The following is a 26180-nucleotide window of genomic DNA, read 5'->3' as shown; positions in this document are numbered from 1 at the left end:
TCCATCTCTGATCACTGACTGACTTCCTCTTAAACAAATGCTTTTCTTTTTTCTGCAATACTACACATGAAATTGTGGGTTTGGGGAGGGGCTGTGGGTTTTAAAAAAAAATATTTTTCTTGATTTCAGAGAGGAAGGAAGAGGGAGAGACAGAAATACCAATGATGAGAGAATCACTATTAGCTGAACCCCCCGCATGCCCCCCACTAATTGTTTTTGACCAGATGACCTCCTGTCCTGTGAGATGGTCTTCTGCCTTCTGAGACACGATGTATCAGCTGATACTCACCATGTTCACTCCCCCAGACTGGTACACCGAACACATGACGTTGAGGGGGGCCAGGCCGATGGTGACGCCCTGGAAACGCACGCCCCTGCAGAAGGGAAGGAGAGGGTGACTAGGGAGGGGACCGAGTGGGCTGTTTCAATGTGCCCATGCAGGTGGCCGTCATGGTGTCCCCTGGCCCCTCTGACACTCCCAAATGATTCCCAAGGGGCAAGGCCCTGGTTTTCCAGGCCAGCTGGCACGCCTTTCATTTCCTCTCACCTACCCTCTCACCGCTCTAAAAAACACATAAAGAGAGAGTGAAAGGTCCCTTTGTCTCACATATGCCCACCGCCCCATTCCCTGGAAGGAAATGGGCAGGGCTTGCAAAGTTGCATCCCATCCCTGCAGCACAGGAAAAGGTCACAGGGAGGGGTGAGGTGAGGGAAGAATGGCACAGGTGCTGATGCTGAAGTGAATCATGCCCACTTCCTCCAGCTGCTGGGGTCGCATGCCACATCCTGGCTCTGGGGTATGTGTCTGGGACAGATGGGGGGGAAACGGGGGAAAGGAGGGGTGGGCGATATGGGGTAAACAGCTGCCAGAGGGCTGATGCTTCATTGCCACATCGCCCGGGGGCCAAGGAAACAGATGTGTCCCATCGGAAGCCTCTCGAAGTGCAGCAGGGTGCGAGAATGACCTGTTTCTGCCTCTGTTTCACAATTGTGATCCTAATCTGCCAACAGCCACGCTCCAGTCCCCCAGTCAGTTTAATCCATCCCTCCCCCAGGGCAGGGGCCAAGGAATAACTAAAACCCAGTGTTTTCATGCATGCCACAGATTGTAATTTGTTTAAAGGATCTATTAAAAAATTCGGTGTGCGGTACTTCTCTATCTCCATGCTGTCTTCTTATCTACACCCTGTTATCTTTGAGAGCTGAGACTATCTCATTGGGGTCACTAGAAGCTAGCATAGACTCTGAAACATGGTGGATGCTTAATAACTGTTTGATGAGCCTGGACAGAGTGGCTCAGTGGTTGAACGTTGAACTATGAGCCGGAGGTTACGGTTCGATTCTCAGGCAGGGCACATGCCAGGGTTGTGGGTTCAATCTCCAGTAGGGGGCGTGCAGGAGGCAGCCGATCAATGATTCTCATTATTGATGTTTCTATTTCTCTATCCCTCTCCCTTCCTCTCTGAAATCAATAAAAATACATTTAAAAAGAAATGTTCGTTGAAGTCCAGGCAGACTCTTCTTCGGAGAAACAAGATGCAAAGGAATACACAAAATACGTGCCAATGTACACAAGATCCCACTGGTTATTTTATAAACTTAGACAATGGCTCTGAGGAAATCCACCTGGAAACCTAGATTCAGGCCAAAAGTCTTGGTAACCAGACTGTACTCATTGGCCAGGCTTTTGATACAGCTATTTCCTGGGTCTTTATTATTTTTTAAATTTTAAAAAAAATTTTTTAAATAAACTTTTTGTGGAAAACTTCCAAATAACGTCTAATAATTTCTAAATAACTTGTGGCTTAAAAAGGAAGACAAAACTGAAGTGACAATTAGCAAGGACACTGGAGTGCTATATTTTAAAACCAATGGGACGTACCAGGCCTTTTAAAACGAGTAAACAAAGGATTAGATGATTGTTGATTCAGAAAAGTATTTAAGCATCAGGTCTAATTTTTCTCATCTAGGTTGTATATACTTCTTGGGACTGTTATGACTCTTTTTAAGTCTTTTCCAGCGTGTGCTGGATAATGAGCACATGTCTGAGAAATACCCGACTCCCTGGGGCCGTGAGTCAAGGTGGCCCAGGGCGACCGACACTCGGCACCAGGAAACGAAGGGGCAGCCAGCACAGCACTGTGGGCAGGGGCTCTGCGGCCAAGGCCAAAGCAATGCCCGTGGGGAAAGGCTGCGTACGTGATTAACTGTGCGTTGTCGTGCTTCTTCCGAAAGACCAGCTTGCGCCTCCAACGAAGAAATGACCAGAGGGTGGTGTATGGGTTTGTCGAAATTTCACACTGATCCCCGTGAGTCCACACTTCCAAGCCCACGAGAGCAATCCGGATGTTGTAGGGCCGGTAAAACTGTTGGGTGAAAGAGAAAAGCTACAGCATCACCTTCATCCGCCAATGCTAGGGAGGAGCTGAAACATCTCAGGTGGCTAAACAGCAGGCCATCGGATGGACGCACACAACTGTAGATGGACATTTCATGGTCAGATGTCTCTACTTGTTTAGGACGTACATGTGTTTATAAGTAGATAGACATGCTTATTCTCAGAAGTTTCCTGTCCCATCACTGGAGGGGTCCAGCTTTTGTCAAGGCTACAAGCATTAGACTGCAAAGGTCCCAGATAATTGTCAGGGTTCCATTCAACCCAAAGATTTGGAAATTCTGTACATGAGACCTGACACTTGGGACCTTAAAGCTACAGCTCTACCTAACCTTTATGATATACTGTATCTTTTATGTCATGTATAAATAAAACAAGATGACTATTGGAAGGTGTAGGTATAAGCAGTTCTTTGACTGGCATGCCCAAGAGACTACTGAGGCAGTGACTTACAAAAAAAAAAAAAAAGTTGCATGTAAATCTAGATCATATGAACAAGAAGATAGCATTTAATCCAAAACTGAATGATTTTCCCGACTGGCGTGGCTCAGTGGTTGAGCATTGGCCTATGAACCAGGAGGTCAGGATTCGATTCCTGGTCAGGGTACATGCCCAGGTTGCAGACTCGATCCCCAGTGTGGGGTGGGCAGGAGACAGCCAATCAATAATTCTCTCTCATCATTGATGTTTCTCTCTCTCTCTCTCTCTCTCTCTCTCTCTCTCTCTCATAAATAAAAATATATTTTAAAAAACAAAATCACTGGATGACTTTGGGTAGGTACTGCCCCAGCTAAAAGCAGCAACTAGAGCACTTTCTGTGCACTATGTACTGAGGCTTGGAGTTAAAACCTTCCATGTCCCAAGTCTCAGCAGAAAAATGGTGGAGCCAGGATTTGAGCCAAAATGATCAGATCTCAGAGCCCCTGCATGGCCCCACACTGCTTAAGCGTGGGCGGTTTTACAACCACACCATCCACTGCCTCCAAGACGCTGTGGTGTAAGATGGGCTCCAGATTCAGCAAAACATCCGTTGATCTCAACGGAAATTTTGATTTTCCTGTTTTGTGCCAGGCCAACCATTACAGCAAATAAAAGGTTTGAATTCCAATCTGAACTTGCTTCCACTAAGGGAGCTTTTTAAGGACTTAAACTTGGCTTTTTCTCAGCTAAAGGAAAGCATTCTGGATTGGGTTCATGATTCAGCAAATTAGCGCGGTTCATTCCAGGTTTTAGTTCAACAACAGTTCAGTTCAAGTAGCTGGGTCAGCAGCCTCAGAGAAGCGGGCTAGCCTTCTGGCCAGGAATGTTGAGGACAGAACTGAGACTGCTCCACAGAAGGGACCAGGCTCTGAGGGCTCTCCTCTCCTTCCGCCTTTCTTCAGCACCCTTGGCTGGTCCCCTCACCCAGGCCAGCCGGACAGGTCACACAGGGGAAACCCAGCCGGACAGGTCACAAAGGGGAGACCCAGCCAAGCCTGCCACCTGCCATGTCTGCAGAACAATAGATGTCATGTGGGTGATAACAGAGCCGGCCTCCTGTATACCCCGCAGGGAATCAGGCTTTTCTTGTTTTCCCAGATGTTAGTGTTTGGAGGACCATTTAGATGTTTATTGTTGAGCGAGTGGAGAGCTAGAGAGACTGGACTGCGCTCCTGGAACCCTTCCTTCCAGGAAATGCCAGTGTTTGACTTTCACCAGTCACTGACCACGGGCTTTCTGGAATTTCCAGAGCTATTTTTGGCATAGACTTGACTACCTGATGACATCAGAATACTACCGAATCTGCTTGTTAAATGTCTAGAAAATGTTTAAGTTCTCTCCTTTATACTCTAGTGTTTAGGAAAAAATGATTTCTCCTTTGGATCTGGGACCCATGACTCCCTAGCCAGCCCAGAGTTAAAGCTGCAGGAGTTCTGTGAGTAGCCTGAACTTGTACAATGTTGTCAGAGTCTCAAAGAGACCTGTGACCCCAAACATGTTAGAATCTACATTTTAAAACGGCTGCTGGCCTAGGAAGAGGCTAGATTACCTGTTCTATCGATACTATGTTTTGCACTATAACAAATATTTTAAAAAATATTTGAAAGACCATGTCCCAGACCAGCTTGTACTAATAAAAGTCGAGAATTTGGGCATTCCCTAAGAGCATGCTTGAAAGGCTTGCCCTGGGAAAGTCAGCCATGGGCATGGTCTCTCTGGGACAGGAAATCACTTTAGAACCGTTCACAGACACAGCCTACACAGATTGTTCCTGAAACAAGCCACTCCTCGTTTAACATTCTGTCCTTTCCCCTTGCTGACCTAGCTCAATTCTCTCCTCGGTCGGAGAGCTCCTGAGCTCTGTGCCTGGAAGGAACCTTAAAGCCTTAAAGAACCTTAAAGCATTCTTCAACCGAGCTCCTCACGTCCTCGGTCTCCTGGGAGCCACTGTAGGGATGGAGAGAAGGGGTGAGAGGTCAGAGCTCTAGGCCTCACCCTGCTTCAGCCTGGAGCAGCCCGTTTATCTGACTTTTATATCGGATAGTTTTGAACTGGTCTCAGCCTGTTAATAACCAGCGTTAGAGAGCTGAACCACCCTTGTGATTCTTACTATGATGGCAAGACTCCCTTCAGCAACAGCCACCAGAAAACTGAACAGATACAGGCTTATTACTCACAAGATCTGGAAATCACACAGCACAACCTGAGAGGTGGCCAGTGGGGGTGGAGGAGGTGAGGGGAGAAGTGAAGGGAAAGGGCCTGGGTTCAGTTTTTATTGGGGTGAGAGAAAAACCATACAAGTACCCAAATGGCCTCTTATTAAAATCAACCACAGTCTCTAAGACGGAAGAGCCTCAGTGGAGGGAGGGGGCCTGGTTCTCCCCCATCCTGTAGAGGCCGGGAAAGCCCACTTCGAAGAGGATGCCTCTTGGTAATGAAGGCCTGGGCGCCCAAAGCTTAAGCCAGGCACGTGCGTTACAAAAACAAAATAAGCAAACAATGCCAGGGCTTATAATGCTTAGACAGTGACACAAGATTTCATTTTAAAAAAGATGTCACCTGTCTGGCTGGTGTGGCTCAGTGGCTGAGTGCCAACCTATGAACCAGGAGGTCAAAGGTCCATTTCCGGTCAGGGCACATGCCCAGGTTGCAGGCTCGATCCCCAGTAGGGGGCGTACAGGAAGCAGCCAATCAATGATTCTCTGTCATCATTGATGTTTCTATCTCCCCCTCTCTGAAATCAATAAAAAGTATATATATTTAAACAACCACAAAAAAAGGAAGCCACCACAAAAAGAAAAATTATCTAAAACCATTGATTTAGGCCAACCCCTCTATTTTATAAATTCAAAACAAAACAAAACTTCAAGCCAAAGAAGATGAGTCACTTGGCTCAGGTCACATAGTTGAGCTTCGCAAGTTCACCTGCGCCTCTGAGGCATTGCCGTTCCCTCTCAGAGGCTGGCTAGGCCGACCAGTCCATCACACACGAGGCAGCTCAGGGGCTGTGTGAGCTCCTGTCCTCTGAGTGCTGGCACCGTTCCCACAAAGTACACACCTGGTCTCACCTTATCAACATAATTGGCGATCTCAATGAGCTTGTTTTTGGTGGCTTCCAGGTCTCGTCCATTCTTGGTAAACTAAATGGGACAAACAGAACTAGGTAAGACACCGGGGACTCTCTCAAAACCCCTCCCATGCCCATTACTTGTCTCTGGATTAGTTTTTACTTTCTCCCATCTTCTGTAAGCAGTCATTTTTACATAGCTGTCTCCTCACCACACACACACACACACACACACACACACGCATACACACACACAGTGTCATCTGAGGGAGAGCAGAGCTGGATCACATCCATCCTGGTATCCCCACCCACCAATGCCCAGCACGGAGTAGGCGTGCCATGATTGTACAGTGAATTGAATTCTATTTCTCCAGCCCTTAAAGTCAACCTTGTTCTCCTGTCCTCCAAATGAGAAGGCCTCCCACAAACCCACTAGGTCTTAGAAGGGGGACCGATCTGATCCCTGCCCCGGGCATCATCCAACATAAAGCCACCATCCCAGGGGTTTCTGCAGGGCTCCTTTCATGTGGTCAGTCAGCAGTGGTCAAATTGTTGCTGACCGCCTGCTCTACACAAGGCCCTGGGCTTGGCACTCGGTGTGAGATCCTGGTCGTAGCCCAGAGGAGCTTCAGTTGCAACAGAGAGAGGGCCAGAAACAACTGTAAGGGCAGGTTCTGTACTGAAGGGGCATATTACTGAAATGGACTGAGAAAACATGGACAGAGATCATGGCCGCAGAAGGCCACAGGAGTGATACAGAGCGGGTGCTGGCATCGAGGATCCTAAGACCCGGGTTTGTCTGGCACGCCGCTCGTCAGACGGACTGGCAGTGCCTTCTACGGCGAGAAGAACTCTGAGACTGCCCGGGGCTCTGCAGGAAAGAGTGCTGGGCCCAATTGGAAATGTCCGCCATGGGTACCAGGAAGAAGACATTTCATGATGCAGCCTCACATTTATCCTTCCAGCTTTAAAAGGATTGCCCTCTTTCAGCTGCAATGATGAAGGGAAGCGTCCCGTGTAAAGATAAAATCTGCCACAACTGACCTACATTTGCCAGTGATGGGCATTTCCTGTCTGCTATCAGTGTTACACAGAATCTGGGTACCTATGTCATTTACCTGGGGCACACAACTATCTATGCCACTTCCATGCCAAACCTCCACGCCCTTCCTCCACCTCCTTCAGCAAGGATAACCAAACAGGAAATAAAGACCATCCAGATAAAACTCTCAGGGACATTGGTTGTGATGGTGTGTCTCTGCCATGAGGGAGAAAACCAGCGTTTCCTGATGACATTCCTGGGCTTCCTTGGAACTGTCACTCATCCCACTTTCGCTAGTGTTTTCTAAGAGTTCAAGTCAGTTATCAGGCATTATGACTCAGACTTTACAAGGTGTGAATCCTGGAGTTTCTCACTATACAGCCATCCCATTTCTAAATTGGTCTCACTGTGTAAAAAGTGTGGCAGGATATAGTGAATATTTGTTATAAAATCATAGTCATGTTTTATTGCCTTTCTAATATACTGCTCCTATCTTTAAGCAATTGTCCATTGAAGGAATGCACTGCGTCATCCAGAAGAGTCTCAAGCAGAGCCAGCAAACCTTTTCCTAAATGGGCAGATTGTAAATATTTCAGGCTCTGCAGCCATATTGACTCTGTTGCATCTACTCAACTCTGCCATAGCTCAGCCATGGACAATACGCGCCGCAGTAGGCATGGAAGTAAAACCCTGCCTACAAAAACGTGTGGGCTGGATTTGATGTGCAAGTTCTTGGCATTCCTGCTCTTACAGCTGTCCGGCCCCCTTCCGCAACACCCCATCTTGCTCTTCCCGCTCCTGGATTCCCCATTTTGCCTGAGGAAATAAGCTGAGACCCACCCAGGTGGCCCCACCTAGACCCCGGCAGTGAGCAGCTGCTTGGCCAGTTTTACTGCTGACAATACTCCCTCTCCCTCTCCCTCTCCCTCTTCCTCTCTCACTCCCTTTTCCTTTCCCTCTCCCTCACCCTCAGCAGCAGCAGCACTATCTGTCTCTGCTCCCGGTGCAGCCCAGAGGAGGAGCTTGGCCTGTCTAAGCACCAGGTTATAAATCACAGATAAGGCTGCCCTCCCCCTAGCTGCCTTCCCATCCTTTCAGATTAATTGTCAGGAATACATTTCTGCCTGCAGAGGCCGAGGCCAAGAGGCCGCTGGAAGAGGGAGTGGGGGAGGGATTTGTGAGCCTGAGAACCAGCCTGGCCTATTGTATATCCCCTCGCGATCCCCATGACTCATTCAAAGCCCAGGACCTGAGAAATAAACCAGTTCCCGTCCCCAGGCAGCATGAGCTGGTCCCCAGGCAGCATGAGCTAGCCTGTGCCTGTCTGTCAGGAACGCCTGCCCGGCTGCCGCTGAAGGCAGCCCCTCTGAAAAAGGATGGTGGCCCAGGCGACTCCTTAGTCCTGAAGGCATCCTGAGCGGCCAGTTTTCCTTGCGGGCGTTTTCTGCGACCCTGGAGGTCAAGAGACTAAAGATGCCCAATCCCTCCTGTGCCCTGATTTGCACAGACTCACATGCAGTGGGTTTTAAAACCCTACCCCAAGATTCCAGTGGGGAGAGTGCAGGGCTGAAGGGGAGGGCCCCCCACCTTTACAACAGAGAGGCTGTGTTTCTGTGTGCTTAACTCCTGGGTCCCAGGAGCTTTCCTCTGAACAAAGGATTCTGTGGCTGAAAAAAAACTGGTTCATGAACAACTGCATTGGATGATCTGAGATGCGAAGTTAAAATGAAAACACGGCCTGGAGTCAGAAGAGCTCAGCTCTTCCAGCAACCCTCCCCCTAGGGGCCAGTGAGGGTTACCGCCTCCCAAGACCCTGGGGCCTTGGCCTTTGTATCAGCTTTGGATCCTGACCCCACCCTGCTCCCTAGCCTACACACACATACACACACACACACACACACACACACACACACACACACCTACACACCAGTCTTCAGAAAGGAAAACAAAAGGGGGAAAGAGGCTGCTGAAAACCAATACCAACATCAGTTAAAAAGCAAAACTCTTCTTAAAGCAGAACACGATGTTTCCCAGGCCTGGGGTGCCCTTCACCACCACCTCTCTGTCAGCTAACATCCTGTCCTTTAGGGCAGCTCAAGGCCACCTCCTCCTGCCAATGACCCACGAAGGCAGGCCTTCCGGCCTGGAATCCAGTGTCCTTCCAACCACCCTGCACTGCCTCTGAGACCCGAGCTTCGGGACTGCGGACCAGGTAGAGCGGCCTTGAGAGGAGGCCCCCTGGGGATGGGGTGTGAGACGCACTGGAGCTGGGTAAGCCTCGGCCTCAGGGCGCCCAGGCGAGCATGCAGCGAGAGAAGAGTCCCATGAGTGCTCAGCTGCTCATGTTGTCCGTGCCTAGATGTGCTTAGCTTTGTGGTCGAGTCGTTACATGAGAATTGGGGGTAAAATATGGCTAATTTAGGCAAATATGGGCTCTGGGGCTTGAACCCATTCTTCCGGGGTCACCTTCAACCTCACCACTTTGGAGAAGCTTTGCCAGTCTCCAAAGCCACCATGTGGCTCCCTCATTGTCTGCATTTCTAATCCTCTGTAAGGAACATCCTAGCAGTTACCACACTGGGAACCAGTATGCAGTTCCCTGCTGCGGTTGTCAGCTCTGTGACTAGGGGGCAGGTCTGTCTATATCTCTTGGGGCCAAGTTCTGTGAGTACTGAGCTTGGCACATAAGAGAGAATCGAGAAATCACGGATGAATAAATGAAATGAAAGAGAGAGATGAGTGTTCACCCAATCTTAGAAGCCAAGGCCTGCGGGAGCCTGTCTAATTTGAGGCATATGGAAATGAAGGCCAAACAGCTATTCCTTTGCGTCAGCAGTTCTCCAACTTGCTTGTGTGTCAGAACCACCCAGAGGGCTTGTCAAAACTTAAGATTGCTGGACCCCAGCCCCACAGCTCAGGGTTCAGTAGTTCTGGGGTACAGCCCAGGAACTGGCATTTTCACAAGTTCCAGGTGCTACAGATACTACAGATCCAGGGACCACATTTTGGAAACCACAGCTTCGGGTTTTCATTTAGTGCCAACCTGAGTATAAAAATGGACCCATACATGGGCAAGAAATTGCATTAAGTCAGATGACTCAGAATACACCTATTATCTGTGCAAAAAGAAAAAAATGTTTTTTAAATTTCTATAGAGAATTCAGATTCCCCAAGAACAAGCACCGAAATCTAGAAGTCTTCAGACCCAGGCTAAGAAATGGTAATCCCGCCAATGCAATTGCACTGATTTTTTTTTTTAAATCTGAGTAATGTATCAGGACTAGAAGACTTTCCTTGTTTTTCTCTTCTAACCATGTTTAAAACAGCCAAAAGAGCCCTTGCTCAGAGTTAAGGTCAAAATCCTATGATGAATGGGAGGAAGACAAGTGCCTCAGCGTTCCCCCAGAGCAGTTGGAAATGTGGGATGGAAGCTATTAAGAGAGCAGTTCTGCTAAAAGCCCCCACCTCCCCCTTACCTCCGCAGCATCAGCCACGATGTAGAGCTCCACGTACTTCATGTAGTTCAAGTCTTCCCTTTTCATCTAAGAAGGAGACACAAGCGGATCAGAGCCTGGAGAAATGGTGACTTGGCCTCATTTCAAAGCAGTGGTGCTAGTTTGATTTTCTATGTGGGCACGTGGGCAAGCTCCAGCCTTGATCGCCACCCCCCTCAGCACCCCCTCCGCCTGCCTTGTTGGGTACCACCAGCAGCTGCGCTGGGACACTGGGTCCTGTCCTCTAGTCCCAGCTGCCTAGTCCAGGAAGGTCAGAGGCCAACACACGGTGTGGGGGACATGCTGACATCAAGTTCCCCCAAACCATTTAAAACACATACCTCTATTGTGGGTGTAAGTAAACAAACACTTTGGGCATAAGGTTAAGAGGCCATTCAAAAACGGGGAAGTATGCATTCTTTCCACCTCAGATTTTGAAGTTTCTGAAATTAGCATCTCAAGAGTATTTTAGACGTACTAGTGTTTTGCCCCAAAGCACTATTCTATCAAATACAAGGGTAACCCACACTCAATGATTTGGAATGAAAGAAAAAGCTATTTGTTCCTTTTACCCATCTCCCTTTACTTCAGAATAACCCCTGGATCCAAAGTAAGGGTCCTCAGAGGGGACAAGCCCATCCAGAGGTGATTCCAGCACTGAGAACTCACCCGGTGAGGTCGTTTCTTGATCTGGTTTGTAAACTGAAAGCCCCAGTCCCTGCTGGTGTTTCCAGAGTGCTCGAACCCACAGTTCCCGGGGGGCAGCTTGAGATGTTCAGATCTGTAAATAAGGTGGTGGCTCCCACCGTCGGGGAGGGGCTCGATGATGTAGCTGAGGTTACTGTTCACCACAATCAGGCCTCTGTCAATAGGATAAATAGAATCTCTGGTTAATGATTGAGGCCCTGGAAAAGTCCCCTGCTCAGGACTCAGTTTCCCCACATGCAAAATGGCACAGTTGGTTGTGATCACTGGTTCTCTTTGTTTGTTTGTTAGTCCTCACCTGAGGGTACATTTTCCACTGATTTTTAGAGAAAGTAAAAGGGGAGGGAAGGAGGGAAAGAGAGAGAGAGAGAGAGAGAGAGAGAGAGAGAGAGAGAGAGAGAGATAAATGTGAGAGAGACACATTGATTGGTTGCCTCCCACAGTGTCCTGCCCATCAAACCTGCAACCCAAGTACATGTCCTTGACTGGGAATGGAACCCAAGACTCTTCAGTGCATGAACCAACGCTCTAGCCACTATGCACAAGGGCCAGGGCTAATCATTGGTTCTTAACCTTATTATGGAGTCACGCACCCTTTGGCGAAAAGCTGAGGCAAGCTCAGACTTCCTCTCCAGAGAATCATGCACGTGTGTAAATGTGGTACACACTTTCAGGTACTACAGCTTATCACAGAGAAGCTCAAAAGTTCTAAAAAGGCAGGTACAGGCACAGTTAATAGTTACAAATGTGGTAGGACCAGGATTCCAAAAAGCTTCCCAAACCCAAACATGGCATATGGTAAGTCACAGGTCAAAACTTTACAGACACAGAAAAAGATGGTATGCTGACCAGAGGAAGAACACTGGCCTGGAGGTGAGGAGACCCAAGTCCTGGCCTTAGCTTCAACGTGAAAGTGTCAATGCTCTTCAACAGACGCTCTTAAATAATTCTGAACCTCGGTTTTTCCAGGCGTAAATGCAAATTTACTAACTCATGGGACTCTTGGGATGATTAAATGGGATGACAAGTATCTTTGTCCTTGGAAACCAGAGTTGGAGGCATCACCAAATGGCATTCCTCCTAGCCCCAACTTCCCCATGTTAGCAAGCCAGCTCTTTGGTAAAGTGACATCCACAACCAAGCATGTGCGACTACTCTTTCTCTTGATTCTAGGCCAGGGGTCTTCAAACTACGTCCCTCGGGCCACATGTGGCCTGCAGAGGAGTCTGATCCGGCCCACCAGGTTTTTTGGGCAGTGAGCGCAGCCGAGGTGTTACAGTAGGAATTAGCAGTTCATTTAGTCCGGCACTCCAGCTCTCTGAGGGACCGTGATCTGGCCCCCACTTTAAAAAGTTTGAGGACCCCTGTATCTAGACACTAGCTTTGAATGCAGAATAAAGATATAGTTGTTCATTATATTTACTCACTGAGCCCTTACTCTGTACCAGATATAATCTAGACATAATCGCTGTCCTCGAGTAATTCAAAGCCCGCTAGAGGACAGACATTCATTCCACAAATATTTCCCAAACCCCTGCTATCGGCCAGGCATCCTGTTGTTGCTGAAGATGGTATAGCGAACAAAACAAAGTGCCTGCCCTCACAGAGCCTGGGGTATAGACATGGTAGTAAATCACTTAGTACAAACAGAGATAGCAAGAAGGTTTCATCACCCAACACTGATGAAGGGTTGCATCAGTGAGGTGAGAAAAGAGTGCTACAACTTATTATTGATCACTATTGCAAATAATCAGTGGAAGGGTGAGTAACCCTGGCCATTGTGACTGGAGCAGCATCCCATACACCCAAAGGTCACGGGTTCAATTCCAAGTCCAGGCACATACCCAGGTTTCGGGTTCCATCCTTAGTCGGGGTATGTAGGGGCAGCAACCAATGATGTTTCTCTCTCTCCCTCCCCCTCCCTGTCTCTCTAAAATCAATGAAAACATATCCTCGGGTGAGGATTAAAAGAACTTAATCAATGGAAGGGTGAGGAGAAGCCCATTTGCCTTCCTTGATGCAGTGACGTGACTACAAAGGGGGAGGAAGAAGCCCAGCATTGAGCTCCAAGGGCCCCACAGCATTTCATGTACTCCAAAACCGCAGGCTCTCATCCACCCAGAAAACTCAGTTAAATTATCTCCTTGCCACTCCAAATTCAAAGGACCGCTCTGCTCTTGTCAGCTGTGTTGACTTCCAGCCCCACCCGAGCTCCTCAGGACCCCCACCCAGGTCCTGCCCTTTGGGGACAGCCTGGGATGCTCTCAGGAGACACACGCCAGACTGACCAGCAGCAGCCCTTCCTGGAACCATCCCTGCCTGACCTCATTCCGGTGCGGAGCCTGGCGGCTTCCAGGCGGCCTCGCCCAGGCTGACACAGCAATCCCAGAGCTATCCTGCCGCTGCCTGTCGGTGGGACACCCAAGGTGCTCCCTGGACAGCTAGGGGTGGAAATGGGGCAAAGAGCAAGGGTCACAGCCGCTCCCAAATCCAGACAGGAAAGGGCACAGGGCAGAGCTGCTACAGGCATCCTGTTCCCAAACGATCTCTCATCTCGGCTGACCAAGGCCCTTCCCGTCACCTCAGTTTCTCCCGATGGCGATGAACTTTGCAAACACAGAGGGCTGGTCCACAGACCAGCTAATGCTATTGTGTAGGCCAGGTTGGGCTGTGGAGACAACACCCAGTGAATGGAAAGTTCCAGGTAGGGATTGGGGCAAGTTCCAGAGTAGCTGACGGGGCATCATTTGAACAGACCTCTGGGCCAAGTGGACAGACACAATGCCAAAGTTTAGTGCACGGTGAATATTAATAATCACTGTGGTTATAAATGAATGAGCCTTTGCTAAGGACCAGGCACTTATTTTACTCTTTACACTGAGCATTTTACTCTTCACACCAGCTTCCATGATCCTTGCAAACATTATCCCCGTTGTGCAAATGAGAAAACTCAGCGAGGTTAAATAACCAACTCAAACTTACACAGGTAGCAAGGACCTAAGCAGTCAGGTGCCAGGTCCCACGACCTTAACCATGACCTCACTTGCTTCTGTCACAATAGCACTGTGCAGTGGATCAGAAAGGTATCCCCAAGTTACAGATGGCTACAAATGTCGGGCACCAGCACCCCCTCTGAGGGGCCATTACCCAACCAGCCTAGCTGAAGTAAGACACCATCTTTCTTATTTCATCAGCACTACGAGGTCCCATTTTACAGACGAGGAGACTGAGCTCAAAGAGAGATTAAATAACAAGCTCTCGTGAGATTGGGGCCAAAGAGTTAAGTTCTGGTAGATTCTTGACACCATGCCCGTAACCTCTATGCTGTCTCCATCAGTGAATTCCAAACATATGGGTCAGAGTCTGCTAGCATCAGAGCTCGCAGAGCTCTGTCCTAGAACATTCTACAGAGTGCATTATAAATACAAATGTAGGAATCTTGGATTCTACAAGCCTTGGTATTGGCACTTAAGTTACACAGCCATTCCTTGCACAGCCACACTCGGACCTGCAGCAGAGGGGCAGCTCGCACAAAGCCCCTACGATTCTGTTTCAGGGAGAGGGCAGATGACCGTTTGAGAAACACAGGCTCAGAAGGACACTGGAAGTCCTCTCAACAACAGGACTCTGTGGCCCTCCCCTTGTCCTCCTCGCCACCCCCCGCACCCCGGTTGTGGCCCCTGGTGACTCACTCCATGTCACAGTTGCAATCCTCCCAGACTGCCTGGGGTCGGGGGAGAGGCTGGCACAAGTCCCAGCACCTCACAGCAACCACCAGCTTTGACAGTGGGGATTTCTAAGAATCTGGTTCCTGGAGCCCTCCCCCATCACCACCCTCAGGTCCTGCTGGCTGCCCTCCTGTGAACACTCACCAACTGTTTATCCTTCTAGCAGCCTCGGTTGATCTAATTTGCTAAATATAAGCATGGCCAAGTTTCACCAGGGGCATGGGAGGGGGGCCCGGCGGCTGGGACCTCACAAGCTATTCTCCATTCCGCTCTCCATCCTATCCCTCATTGTTAAGAGCTTGATACAAATGAAACTGCACAGAGGAACCCTGGCAGGGCAGGACAGGGCAGGACAGGGCAGGGCAGGCTGACAGCAGCCCATCTGGTTTGACCCCTGAGTGACTGCAGGGCTGGTCCACTAGCATCGTTCAAGGAACTAAGCAAGACTGCTTCCTGGGAATTTGTCCATTCAGAGCTAAACACATCCTGCCTCCCTATATCCACAGAGGCCCTAGGAGGTGATCACCTTGTTACACTTCCTTCCTCTTCCTTAACCCCAATTTGCATACAAGTGAGAAGGAGTTAGGAGGAGCTTAGAAGGTGCCTAGAAGGGAGGAAAGAGACAGACAGGTGATGTGCTCCCCCAGGGGTGGCACATGTGAAGAGCATGGCCTGGGGTGAGGCACATCTGGATTCCAACCCTGGCACTGCTGTCTCCTAGCTGTGTGATAAGTCACTCAGCCACGCTGCCCGTCTCCCAAGGTTGCTGTGATAATAGCAATGTTTACATCCAAAGTAACATTAAAAAGAATAGCGTATATTACACATCAGGGAAGGTACAGAGCATTTTATTTGACAGCCTTTCGAAGCATGTGTTTTGAGAACCCACAATCGTCAGGAACTATTCCAGGTACTGGGGGGTGCAGCACGATGGGAAAAAAGGACCCTGTTCTCAAGGAGGTTGCACCCATCACCCAATGATGTCACTACTGTTCTCATTTTAGAGGTGAGAAAATTTGAGGCTGGGGAACCGAAGCAAACTGTCAGGTTTTGAACTAGGAATTGTCTGATACCAGTCTACACAGGTCACAGTTTAATGGTACTTCCTATGAGGGCTTACTCTGCGCCTGACTCAGAGGTAGCACTTGTCATCCATTCTGCATAAGGAAGGCCAGGTATTCAGAGGAGGGCGGGCTTTGCCACTTATTGGCAGAGACAGGCAGGCATGGACTGGCTGTGTGTTTATGGGCCACCTCCTGTCCCGGTGCCACCTCCCTGACATCTGCCCACTCGATCTGCAGAGTAGAACTTCCGGTCTACCCTCCTATATCAGGTGAGAGGACAAAGCCCAGAGAACTTTCACTGTTTTCATTTTACACTTCTATATTATTTGAATACTTGACACACTAATTATATATGTAATGACAATTCTTAATAAGCAGTTTCTTTAAAAATAAGTTGACCAATCAGATTTTTAAAAATATTTTTACTGCAATCAATATCTCTCCTGCTGACAGACAGTGGGCTAGGGACACACACACTCACACACACACAGTGTCTCCCACAACCCACAGGTTCAATCAAGAACATTTCCACCCAGTGCTGCCTAGACTTCTTCACAAATAATCCTCGCTCCTTACATATCTACTCTGCCATGCATCTGTGCAGATGAGAAGTCCTGTAGACATTCAGAGTTCTTCATTGGAGACAGACTTGATGGGTATGGACACCCGACATCCCTAACAAAATGCTGTAGCACATCTTTTTACTGGTATAGTTTATAAGTATCCATAGCTTCCACTCAGTTCTCAAAGGGGTCAGTGGCCCAAATAAGATGACAAAAGCACTTCATTACATACCTATGTTTTTTTCTTGCAAGGAATATTTCTAACGGGACACACAGGACACTGATAACAATGCCCACCTCTTAAAAGGGAAGATTCTGTAAATTCAGGGTAAGAGACCTACCTTTCATTGTACACCCTTGTACTATCTAAATTTTTTTTTCTATGATCATGTATTACTTCTTCAGTTGAAGTAGATAAAGAACTGGTTTGGAGGGAAGTGGGGGCCTAGCAACCATCTAGAAACGCAGCTGAATACCTCTGTATCTGAAGAATCCACTTGGTATAAGTCCTACCTACTTTCTCTCCAATCACAGGAGCATGTTTCCAGGACAAGCTCAATTGCTAAAAGATTTTCCATTGCGACATCGCTTTATGAGCCGGGGTGGGGGTGGGGGACACGGGTCTGAAGGCTGCAGCTGCCGCAGCTGCTCCTTCCCGAGTCCGAATGGAGCCATCTGGCATGAGTCTCCAGCTCTTAAATCAGCCGAGTCTACAGACACCCTTGGTTGCTTAAGGTGTGCAGTGAGAGGGCTGGGAAAGGAAGGCGGGTGGGCCCCACCAGAGGGAAGCATGCAAAACAGAAACACATGGGCGGCTCACCCGGTTTCCCCCTGTCAGCTCGGCTGCGGGAATGATTTACAAGAGGCCAAGCCAACTTCCCACCGCTCCAGACCAAGGGGACAGAGGAAGGGGCGGAGAGATGCAAGTCACACCTGCATGCTCCCTTTCCTGCTTCTTGGGAAAGATGGTTGTTTACTTAAAGACTGCAGGTGGCCTTGGATGGGCCTGTAAACACCACCGGGAGGCCAGTTGGCTTGGCTCAACCAAGACACTTGAGTAGGGGGACTGGAGGCCACTGTTATGGCCCAGCCAGAGCTTGTTTCCTGCCTAATTCCCTCTGGCTGACTCACCGTGAAGCCCTACAGAGGAGACATGGCCCGATTTATAAACAAACACGCGGGATCTGCAGCCTAGCATTTGCATGTGAACCTAGGTAAATCTGAGCAGTTTACACGTTATAAAATGGCGTAAGACGACAATAATTGCATATGCTTGTGCAGTTAACATAGCACATCTCATTCTCTACCATGCCTGTCACTGATGCCCATTTTACAGGCGAGGAAACTGAGGGCCCAGAAAAGTACTTTTCAATGCCTGTCTTTCCTCCATCTGTGTAGGGCATGGGCAGAGAGCAAGCACTCACTATTAATATGCTGAATGAAAGGAACAATTATTGAATGAATCAGCTGACAGAGAATAAGGGTACACAGTGGAAAGACCTACTGTGTCATAAGAGGCAGTCATGTGCATATCTTCCCAGTTCTGCCTGCAGTACCATCATGCTATCTACTTTCCATTGCTCATGGTGGGAATAGCTTTACCAGCACATTGGCAGATGCTACACATCAGAGCTTTTTCTTTTTTCACAGAGACAATGGATCAACACATTAGGTCTAGGCATCACAATAAAACCCAGGAAATTAGCCTGATTGGTGTAGCTCCAGTGGTTGAGCATTAACCTGTGAACCAAGAGGTCACTGTTCAATTCCTGGTCAATCCCTAGTAGGGAGTGTACATAAGGCAGCCAATCACTGATTCTCTCTTATTACCGATAGTTCTATATCTTTCCCTCTCCCTTTCTCTATGAAATCAATAAAAATATATTAAAACAAAAACAAAACAAACAACAAAAAGAAAACAACAGGCAATTAAAATAGGGAGTTTTCAGATCATCTCTTTTCCAAAAGAAAGGGAGTGTGGAGAGAGTCTAAACAAGTGGTATTTACTAATTCAATATACACGTATTGGTCCTACTAAATCCAAAGCACTCAGATAGGCTGGAGAAACAGATATTGGAGACGGAATTTATACTGTCAAGGAGCATACATTCTCAGGGACAAACTGTACCGGGCACACTGGGGGATCTTGGTAAAATGCAGATTATAACCCGTAGGTCTAGGTGGGGCCAGAGGCACTGCATACTGAGCATGCTCTTAGGAGACACTGGCCCTCTGCATGCCACACCCAGGAAGCAAGGGTCGGAGGAGGTGACTGGGTGTTCCTATGTGACAGCCAGTTGTACACATTAGGTATCTATTAACCCATCCAATCCTCACAACACTAGTAGTCCCTTTATCCACGTTTTATAAATGAGACAGACCATCGAGACCCAAGGTCGCCCAGCAGGTCAAGGGCCACTGGCTCACACCCAGGTAGCCTGGCCCAGAGAATGAAGAGTCACTCTCTCTCCCACGTGCCTCCTAGGCGGAACTTTTCCGTTGACTTTTGGTCTTGAACATTATCCTTGCTTCTCCTTTCTCTTCCCGCCCTCTCTCTTCACTGCTGCCTATTTCTTTTCCTTTTTCTTCTTCTTTTTTTTTTTTTTTTTTTTGCCACCTCTAAGTACTTCTACCAGAGAAGAGCAAAGGGGAAGTGGGAATAAATACTCCAATTCATCAGTTTCAAGTGTGTGGACCCCAACGTTTATATTCTACATTCTGATGCTTTGACATCTGCTCCCAGGGTTAGCCAATTCCTTGAGACAGTAAACTACTCGCCAGTGAGCATGCATTTCAAATGTGGCTTTCACCCTCTGGGCCACTATCCCCCTGCCCTGTTCACCCCAGGCCAGGTACCAGACAACTAGGGACAGCCCCTGAGCCCCAGATCCCACAGAACTTATTGAAACTAATCCCAAGCCTTGCCTGTTCCTTCCTGCAGAAGCCGCAATGAAGACTCTTGCCATATCTTCCTTTCCCCCTCTTCCTCCTGACTGACCTCTGTGCTTTCAGTATTACCCCCTCCCCCTCATACATGCATGCATGCACGCACACACAGCAAGCCCCTCTTTGGATCTTGAGTACAGCCAACTGTGTCTTCAGGGGCAGTCATCCCTCTCCTGCTCCGATGCTTCACCATACCTGAGTATCACGGAAACTCAAGAGCCTCAAGTTCATTCCCAAGCTTGGCCCTTCTCAGAACTGGCTTGCATACACACCCAATGGACGGCTTCTCAAGGCCCCTGCCCAAGGCCAGCTCTGCTGTCCTGAGAATCCCACTCCAGGTGTCTCCAGCACTGTCAGGGCCTCTTACCTCATTCCCCGGCAGGTGCTGAGCGTGACACTGGACTCTTCCGCCTTCCGCACCGTCCCATGGTAAAAGCAGTGATCCTAGTCAGGAGAAAGGGGAGGTCAGGCCCAGCAATGTTAACGTCCCGTGAAGGTCACGGGTGATCATATTTGCAGCCTAACCTGACAACCAGCGGACAGCTTTCCAAGCCTCCACTTTACCTGATCCTCATCACAGCCCTGAGAGGTGGGACGGGACAGATGTCATCGTCCCCAATGAACAGACTAAGAAGCTGAGGCTCAGAGGAGCACAGAGGTTTGTCGCAGGTCCTTCTGCTAGTGCAGGACCAGGATTTCAGAGCCAGTGCAGAGTTCTTTCCATGATACTGGCCACAGGAACACTGGCTTCTGAAGAGCCTGCCTCCCCACTAAAGGCATCAGGCCCACGGGCCATATAAGGCCCAGGAAATCATTTGGACTGGCCCTGCCAAGTCATTAGGGGTGAGTTAATGAAATGTTTAACCAAATAAAACAAGCTAATTTTTAAGTTGTTAATTTGTATGGCCCACAAATGATGCTATAAATATCCAAATGGTCCTTGGCAGAAAAAAGGTTCCCCACCCCTGCTCTATAGGGTTGAAGAGTGTTCCCCCAAATTCATGTCTACCCAGAACCTCAGAATGTGGTCATATTTGGAATAGGAACTTTGTAGATGTAATTAAGTTAAGATGAAGTGATACTAGACGGGTGTGCTTTTAAGAAGAGGCAGAGATTGGAGTGATGAAGCTACAGGCCAAGGAGCACCAAGGATGGCCAGGGGCCAGCAGAAGCTAGGAAGAGGCCAGGAAGGAATCTTCCCTAGACTACAGAGGGAGCATGGCCCAGCCGACACCTTGATTTTGGACTTCTAGCCTTCAGAACTATGACGAAATCCATTTCTGTTGTTTTAAACTTCCAAATTCATGGTGCTTTGTTACAGCAGCCCTTGGAAATGGAGAGACCCAACTTTTCTGTACCTCCCTGAATCCCTGTGTGCCTGAACTTGGCACCTACATCTGCGGACGCCAGAGGCCCGATGCTGCTCTCTAGTCAGTGTGTCTCAGGGCCATGTGGCCTCGCAGCCCGGCTGGATTCCTCCGTGACTACGAACATCTGCGGAGCACTGCGTGTGCCAGGCCCCGGGAGAGGCCCCAGAGACACAATGAACAAACAGAGCTCCAGCTTCAGCGGGACTCACGGTCTGGTGAGAACCAATCTTAACGAAAAAGCCCTACAGAGGTATAATTACAAAGCATGAAGAGTGGCTAGAAATAAAGGTTGGAGGTGCCAGCAGAGGGGTGTACAAGTAGGGCAACCAGAGCATGTAGGAGGCAAACCACGACAATGCTGAGAGGGCTACAGAGGGTGCAAACCGGGGCTGTCCTGGGCCCAGTGAGGGGTGGTAACAAGGGCCATCGCTACAAGCTCCTTCCCAGATGGTTGAGAGAGAGAAGCTGGTCAGAAGAGAGAGAAGATAACCCCAGGGCAGAGCCAGATCCTGAACAGGTAGGTGTTATAGGAAGGATATAAGCTACATAGCTGCTGGAAGCTTCCTCCCCCACCCACCACAACACCCTGAGGCTGCGCAGTCCCAGCGATCCACCAGCAGGATGTTCCTTGGTACCCAGCAGACAGAAATGTGACCTAGGTGACAGCACCCATTCGACTATCTTCTCTGGCTCCATCTCCTGCCCAGGACTATTTAATTAATAGCCTAATAATGAAACTTGAGCGTTCTGGCATGCCCAGGCCAGGTTTAAATGCAAGCTCCATACCGACCAGTTATGTGAACAATTGCACAACCTCTATCTGACCTCAAGTGCTAACTAAAGAGGTGAATGCAAGGTTACTGGCCTGGGGCAGCTGGCAATAAACATTAGTGATTTTTTGTCCAAGGCAGAATGTGGCCTCCAGGGAGCGGCAAGCCCATCAAGGGGCTGAATCTTTGGCCTGTGCTGTGCCAATTCTATGCCCTGCCCAGCTGAGCCAGGCAGCCAGGTCTCAGTGGACAGGCCAGGCTGGCACTCCACTCAGGGTCAATCTCAGTCCAGTGCTCTTTCACCTGCTCAGACACAATCTGCTACACACAGGGTGGCTCCTCCCCGATTCCTGTCCAGGCAGTCAGGAGGAGGCAGTTAAGGATTTGAAACAAGTCAAATCCTGACCTTTAGTGAGGCACAAAGAAAAGTCACTGTGCCAGGGACATCCTGCAGCACCAGTGAAAGAGGGGTGGTGGGCATGACTCTCTTTCCAGCCAGGAGTCCATCTACTCTCAAATGCCAGCCTGCCACATGGCTTCTCCACTGATCTCCCCCTACTCCACTCCCCAATCCCCGCCCCCAGCTCTTGTGGAACCTGGAGGCACATTGTCGGTGTTTAAGTTCTAAACATGGTCCTTAGAACTCAGCAACAAGGCCATGGGCTCCACGACCCAGGATCATTTGTGGGTAGAAGAGGGGACTGAGCCTATATGGGGTAAAAGGGGCTCACAGATATTGGAGTGATGGAGAGTCAAGGAGTACACAAAAGTAAAGAGAATTCAGAGCCAGGGATGGGCATGAAGAGTCCTGGTACCTCCTCCCACTGGGCTGGCGCTGCCGTGCTCACTGCCTGTAGCTCCCTGAAACAGCATCCCTGCTGACTTTTGCAGCATGCCTTAAATTTCCAAAGGGCTTTCACACACGACGTTGCAAGTATACTGTAATAATGCCTGCCATTCAGCGTTAGTAACAAGGGATAACATCCATCCAGCTTTTTCTACTAGATAAACAACTTACACAGATTTTTTTTTTTTTTAATTTTGACCAAAGCCTTATGAGATAGATATAGTATTCCCATTTTTTTTTTTTAAAGGGAAACTAAAGGTTGGGGAGGTTTCGTCATTCACAGGCCACACAGCAGAATGGAGATTAAAACCCCAGCAGGCTGACTTCAGACTCCATGCTCTGCCTCTCCCAGCGAAGTGCATACCAATTAACTTGTCAAAACTATGATCTTCTAGCACCAATGGAAACTTGAGGTCTAGTCTCTCAGCCTTGCCATTTGCTGGTTATCTGAACTGAAGCATGTTACTTTTTCTTTTCTCTCAATTTCCTCATGTGTAAAATGTGGCGTTGCAAGAGATGTTTATAAATTCCCATAAAATGAGTGCTTCATTTTACCCTTCCACAGCCCTGAGAGTCAGATCTTAGCATATTCAATTTTCAGAAGAAGAAACTCAACACTAGTGTAGTCAAAAGGGTTGTTTAAGGTCAAATAGCTAAAGCCAAGACTAAAACCCTGGCTTCAGACCCCAAACACTGGAACTCTTTCTATTGGAACACATTCACAGACCCATTCCCCCAGCGATCTGACCTAGATTAGGGCTGTAGCCTACAGCCTAGCGGCCCAGGGCCCAGCCCATGAATTTGATAAGGTTCCCAGAACTCCCACTGTCCCAGGCCAAGTTTGATAGTAGAGTGTGGTCCTCAACTTTTGGGTCAAATGTAGCTAAATGGTTCATTCTGTTCCCACTTCTCTTTGAGTCTTCAGCTCCCAAATGAGAAAGCTGACTGGGAGCCCCATGAGGCAGGGTGGGGGCTTTGCTGTAGCAGGGGATGTAAGAAAACAATAACTTCTGCCATACTTGGGTCAGCAAGACCTTCAGGAAGGAGGGGCATTCTGGGATAGAGGACTGGTTCTCTGCCTAATTCTGAGAGCACAAAGAGCAAGTAAATGAACAGTCATGAAGTCATCTCATGCCTTCTCAGCTCCTTGGCCTGAGGGGCCCACCCTGAGAGGCTTTCATGGCAGGAAGCATGAGGTCACAGCACACTTGTGCACTAAGACCCATTCTTGAGCTGCTGGTATACCAATGCAGAGCCCAACTCAGAGGAGGGTGCTTTGTGAGGCTGTCATGGCTAGGGCTTTCGAGACAGAGGGCATTCGAGGCACGCCTATCCCTTCCCTACCTCCCCCAAGGAGGAACAGAAATCTCAAGGAAGGAAAGAGTTTTGGCCAAGGGGCACTGAAGAATATGTGTGGACATACCACAGCTGGACAGCCTCCCCAAAGATAAAAGGACACAGCCAACTTGCCTGCTACTTGCTACCAAACATCTAGTGTCTCTTTCATTATTGAAGGGTAATCTGATAAAGTAATCCGAGTTGGTAATGACTGACAGTGACCTGTGTGTGCTGCTGTCTCCACACCATGTCTCCCATCTCTATGTAAATGCCACTCAAGTCCCTTATGTCCCCTGCCAGAGACCATCTTCTTTTCTCCTTCAGCCCATCCCATCAACCCAGCGTCTGAGAAGGATCACTGCCACCCAGTGTCTCAACATGAGCAATAGGGACACTCGGGGCCAGATAATTCCCTGGGGGAAAAGGGGGTTGTCCTATGTTGTAGGTTAGCAGCAGCCTCTACCTTTTAAGTGCCAATAGCATCCACCTCTCGGCCATGACAATCAAAAATGTCTCCAGACATTGCCAAGTGCCCCCCTCCTTTGCTGGCTCAAATGGTCAAACAAACAAATAGTATATTTTATGATAATTACATTGAATTAAAATTGGTTTAAATCATCGTGAAGCGTATTTTTTTTTTTTTTTTTTGCTTTACATTAGTTACCCGCATATCAACAAAAGTTTAAGTAAATGGATGATTTAAAACAAAATCCCTCCTGATTGAGAACCACGTCTCTGAGCCTATGACTTTAATGGGTCCCCTGGTAGGAAGAGCAGGCAAACCATGAATTGTGCATGATTCTCTGCCTTCAATGTCCACCAGTGGGTTGTGGTGAAGCCAAGTAAAAATGTATCCTACTGAAAAACCATTTTTTAAATGACAAATCTTTATGCAAACATCTATACTGAAAAACCACTTTGAGGGGGAAAATAGCCAATATGAATATAGAAGTAAAATAAGAAAATCTTCATAACCTAAAGTCACATTTTTAAAAACCTTACAGACTACAAAAATCTTAGCAGACTACAAAACCTTACAGATCCAAATGAAAAGGGAACAATTTAGACATCAGATTGGGTGAGATGACAGGATTACCAGGAAATTACTCCTCTTGCTTAACCTTCTGTTAATATGTGAGTAATTAACATAAAGCAAGGAAAATGTATGCTTCATGGTGATTTATATTAATTTTAATCAGATGCAATTATCCTAAAGTTGACCATTTTAGCCATCAAAGGAGAGGGCACATGTAGGAAACAAGAGGTTCACACTTGGCCTCTCCGGCTGGTTCCCTTGGTCTTCAGTCAGGAGAAACAATGGCTTTGGAGGAGGGACATCTCCAGAGAGTCCAACTCCTCACTTTCCAGGGGTGGGACCAGGGAGAGCAGCTGTTTGGTAGCTATTTGTTGAGTGGAACTTACCTCGGATTTCAGCGTGGAGGTTCGAGGGTTGCCACTCGGAGTATAATGCGTTTCTGTGTAGGTTGGAGCAAAAAGGTATCTGTGAAGAATAAGAAAAGGCATTAGTCTCCTGAGGTGATGGACTTCACCCTCCTGGGAACGATGGCTAGCCATTCTAACTGAAGCAGGCAGAACTACCCTCCACATCTTAGTGCAGGAGAAATGGGGTGGCCATAGGGCCTAAGAAACTAAAAGAAAACCAGGAGGGAGAGTTTGCTATGAATTTTGTATTCGTGGGGGTCATCATTGAGTTCAGACAAACCAGATGGAGTCATCAGACTAAAGCAGTGATCTTCAACTTTTTCTGGGTCCTGCGAACACACATGCATACACATAACTCAACATTTACCTGGATTGATTTTTCTACCACTGCATCCAAGGAAGGATCAGCACACCAATTTTTCTTTAAGGAAATACCTATCCCCTGTTGTATGTTTTGGTGAGACTGTCAATCCAGGTGTCCTCCCTAGCCTAGCCAAGGGTGGCCATGATCCAAGCTAAGCCAATGGAATAATGCCGCAAGAGCTGAACAGATGGGAGCAATTCATCTGTGCCTTTGTTCCTGCCGTATAGATTCCTGAGTCTGCCTTGGCCTGTCCTTTCTGAGACCTAGTGGTTTAGATTTCCTGAGACCTGGTACTTCTGTGTGTTACCCTTCTAATAAATTCTTTTCTTTTCTAAAATTAGACATTTGTTTCTCTCTTACTACAGACAGCCTGAAGCTCTGCTCACCAGTATATATCCCTGTTTAACATTTACTCAATGAAAGAACAATTTAACTAATTACTGGATGAAGGAATGGATAAATGAAGGAACAAGTACATGAGTGAGTCGACTGGCATGCTAGGAGCTGAGAACATGGTCTGGAGTCGGCGAGAGAAGGGTTTCAATACCAGTTCTGACATTTACT

At 48.2% G+C, this 26180-nt stretch overlaps 1 protein-coding gene across 1 annotated transcript in view; it reads right to left on the bottom strand.

Moving 5' to 3' along the window:
- ADAM19 (ADAM metallopeptidase domain 19) overlaps window positions 1-26180 on the bottom strand; it is a 75207-nt gene that overhangs the window by 18595 nt on the left and 30432 nt on the right. Inside the window, exons 4-10 of the mRNA XM_084884410.1 lie at window positions 25232-25310; window positions 19852-19928; window positions 11148-11340; window positions 10461-10526; window positions 5944-6015; window positions 2200-2366; window positions 290-374 (exon numbers count right to left, since the gene is read on the bottom strand). Of these exons, the coding sequence (XP_084740536.1) occupies window positions 290-374; window positions 2200-2366; window positions 5944-6015; window positions 10461-10526; window positions 11148-11340; window positions 19852-19928; window positions 25232-25310 (739 nt within the window). The remainder of the gene's footprint in view (window positions 1-289; window positions 375-2199; window positions 2367-5943; window positions 6016-10460; window positions 10527-11147; window positions 11341-19851; window positions 19929-25231; window positions 25311-26180) is intronic.

This window comes from Pipistrellus hanaki, assembly GCF_964339955.1.
Source record: "Pipistrellus hanaki genome assembly, chromosome: 5".
NCBI classification, from domain to species: domain Eukaryota; kingdom Metazoa; phylum Chordata; class Mammalia; order Chiroptera; family Vespertilionidae; genus Pipistrellus; species Pipistrellus hanaki.
This window is presented reverse-complemented; position numbering and strand designations above follow the sequence as displayed.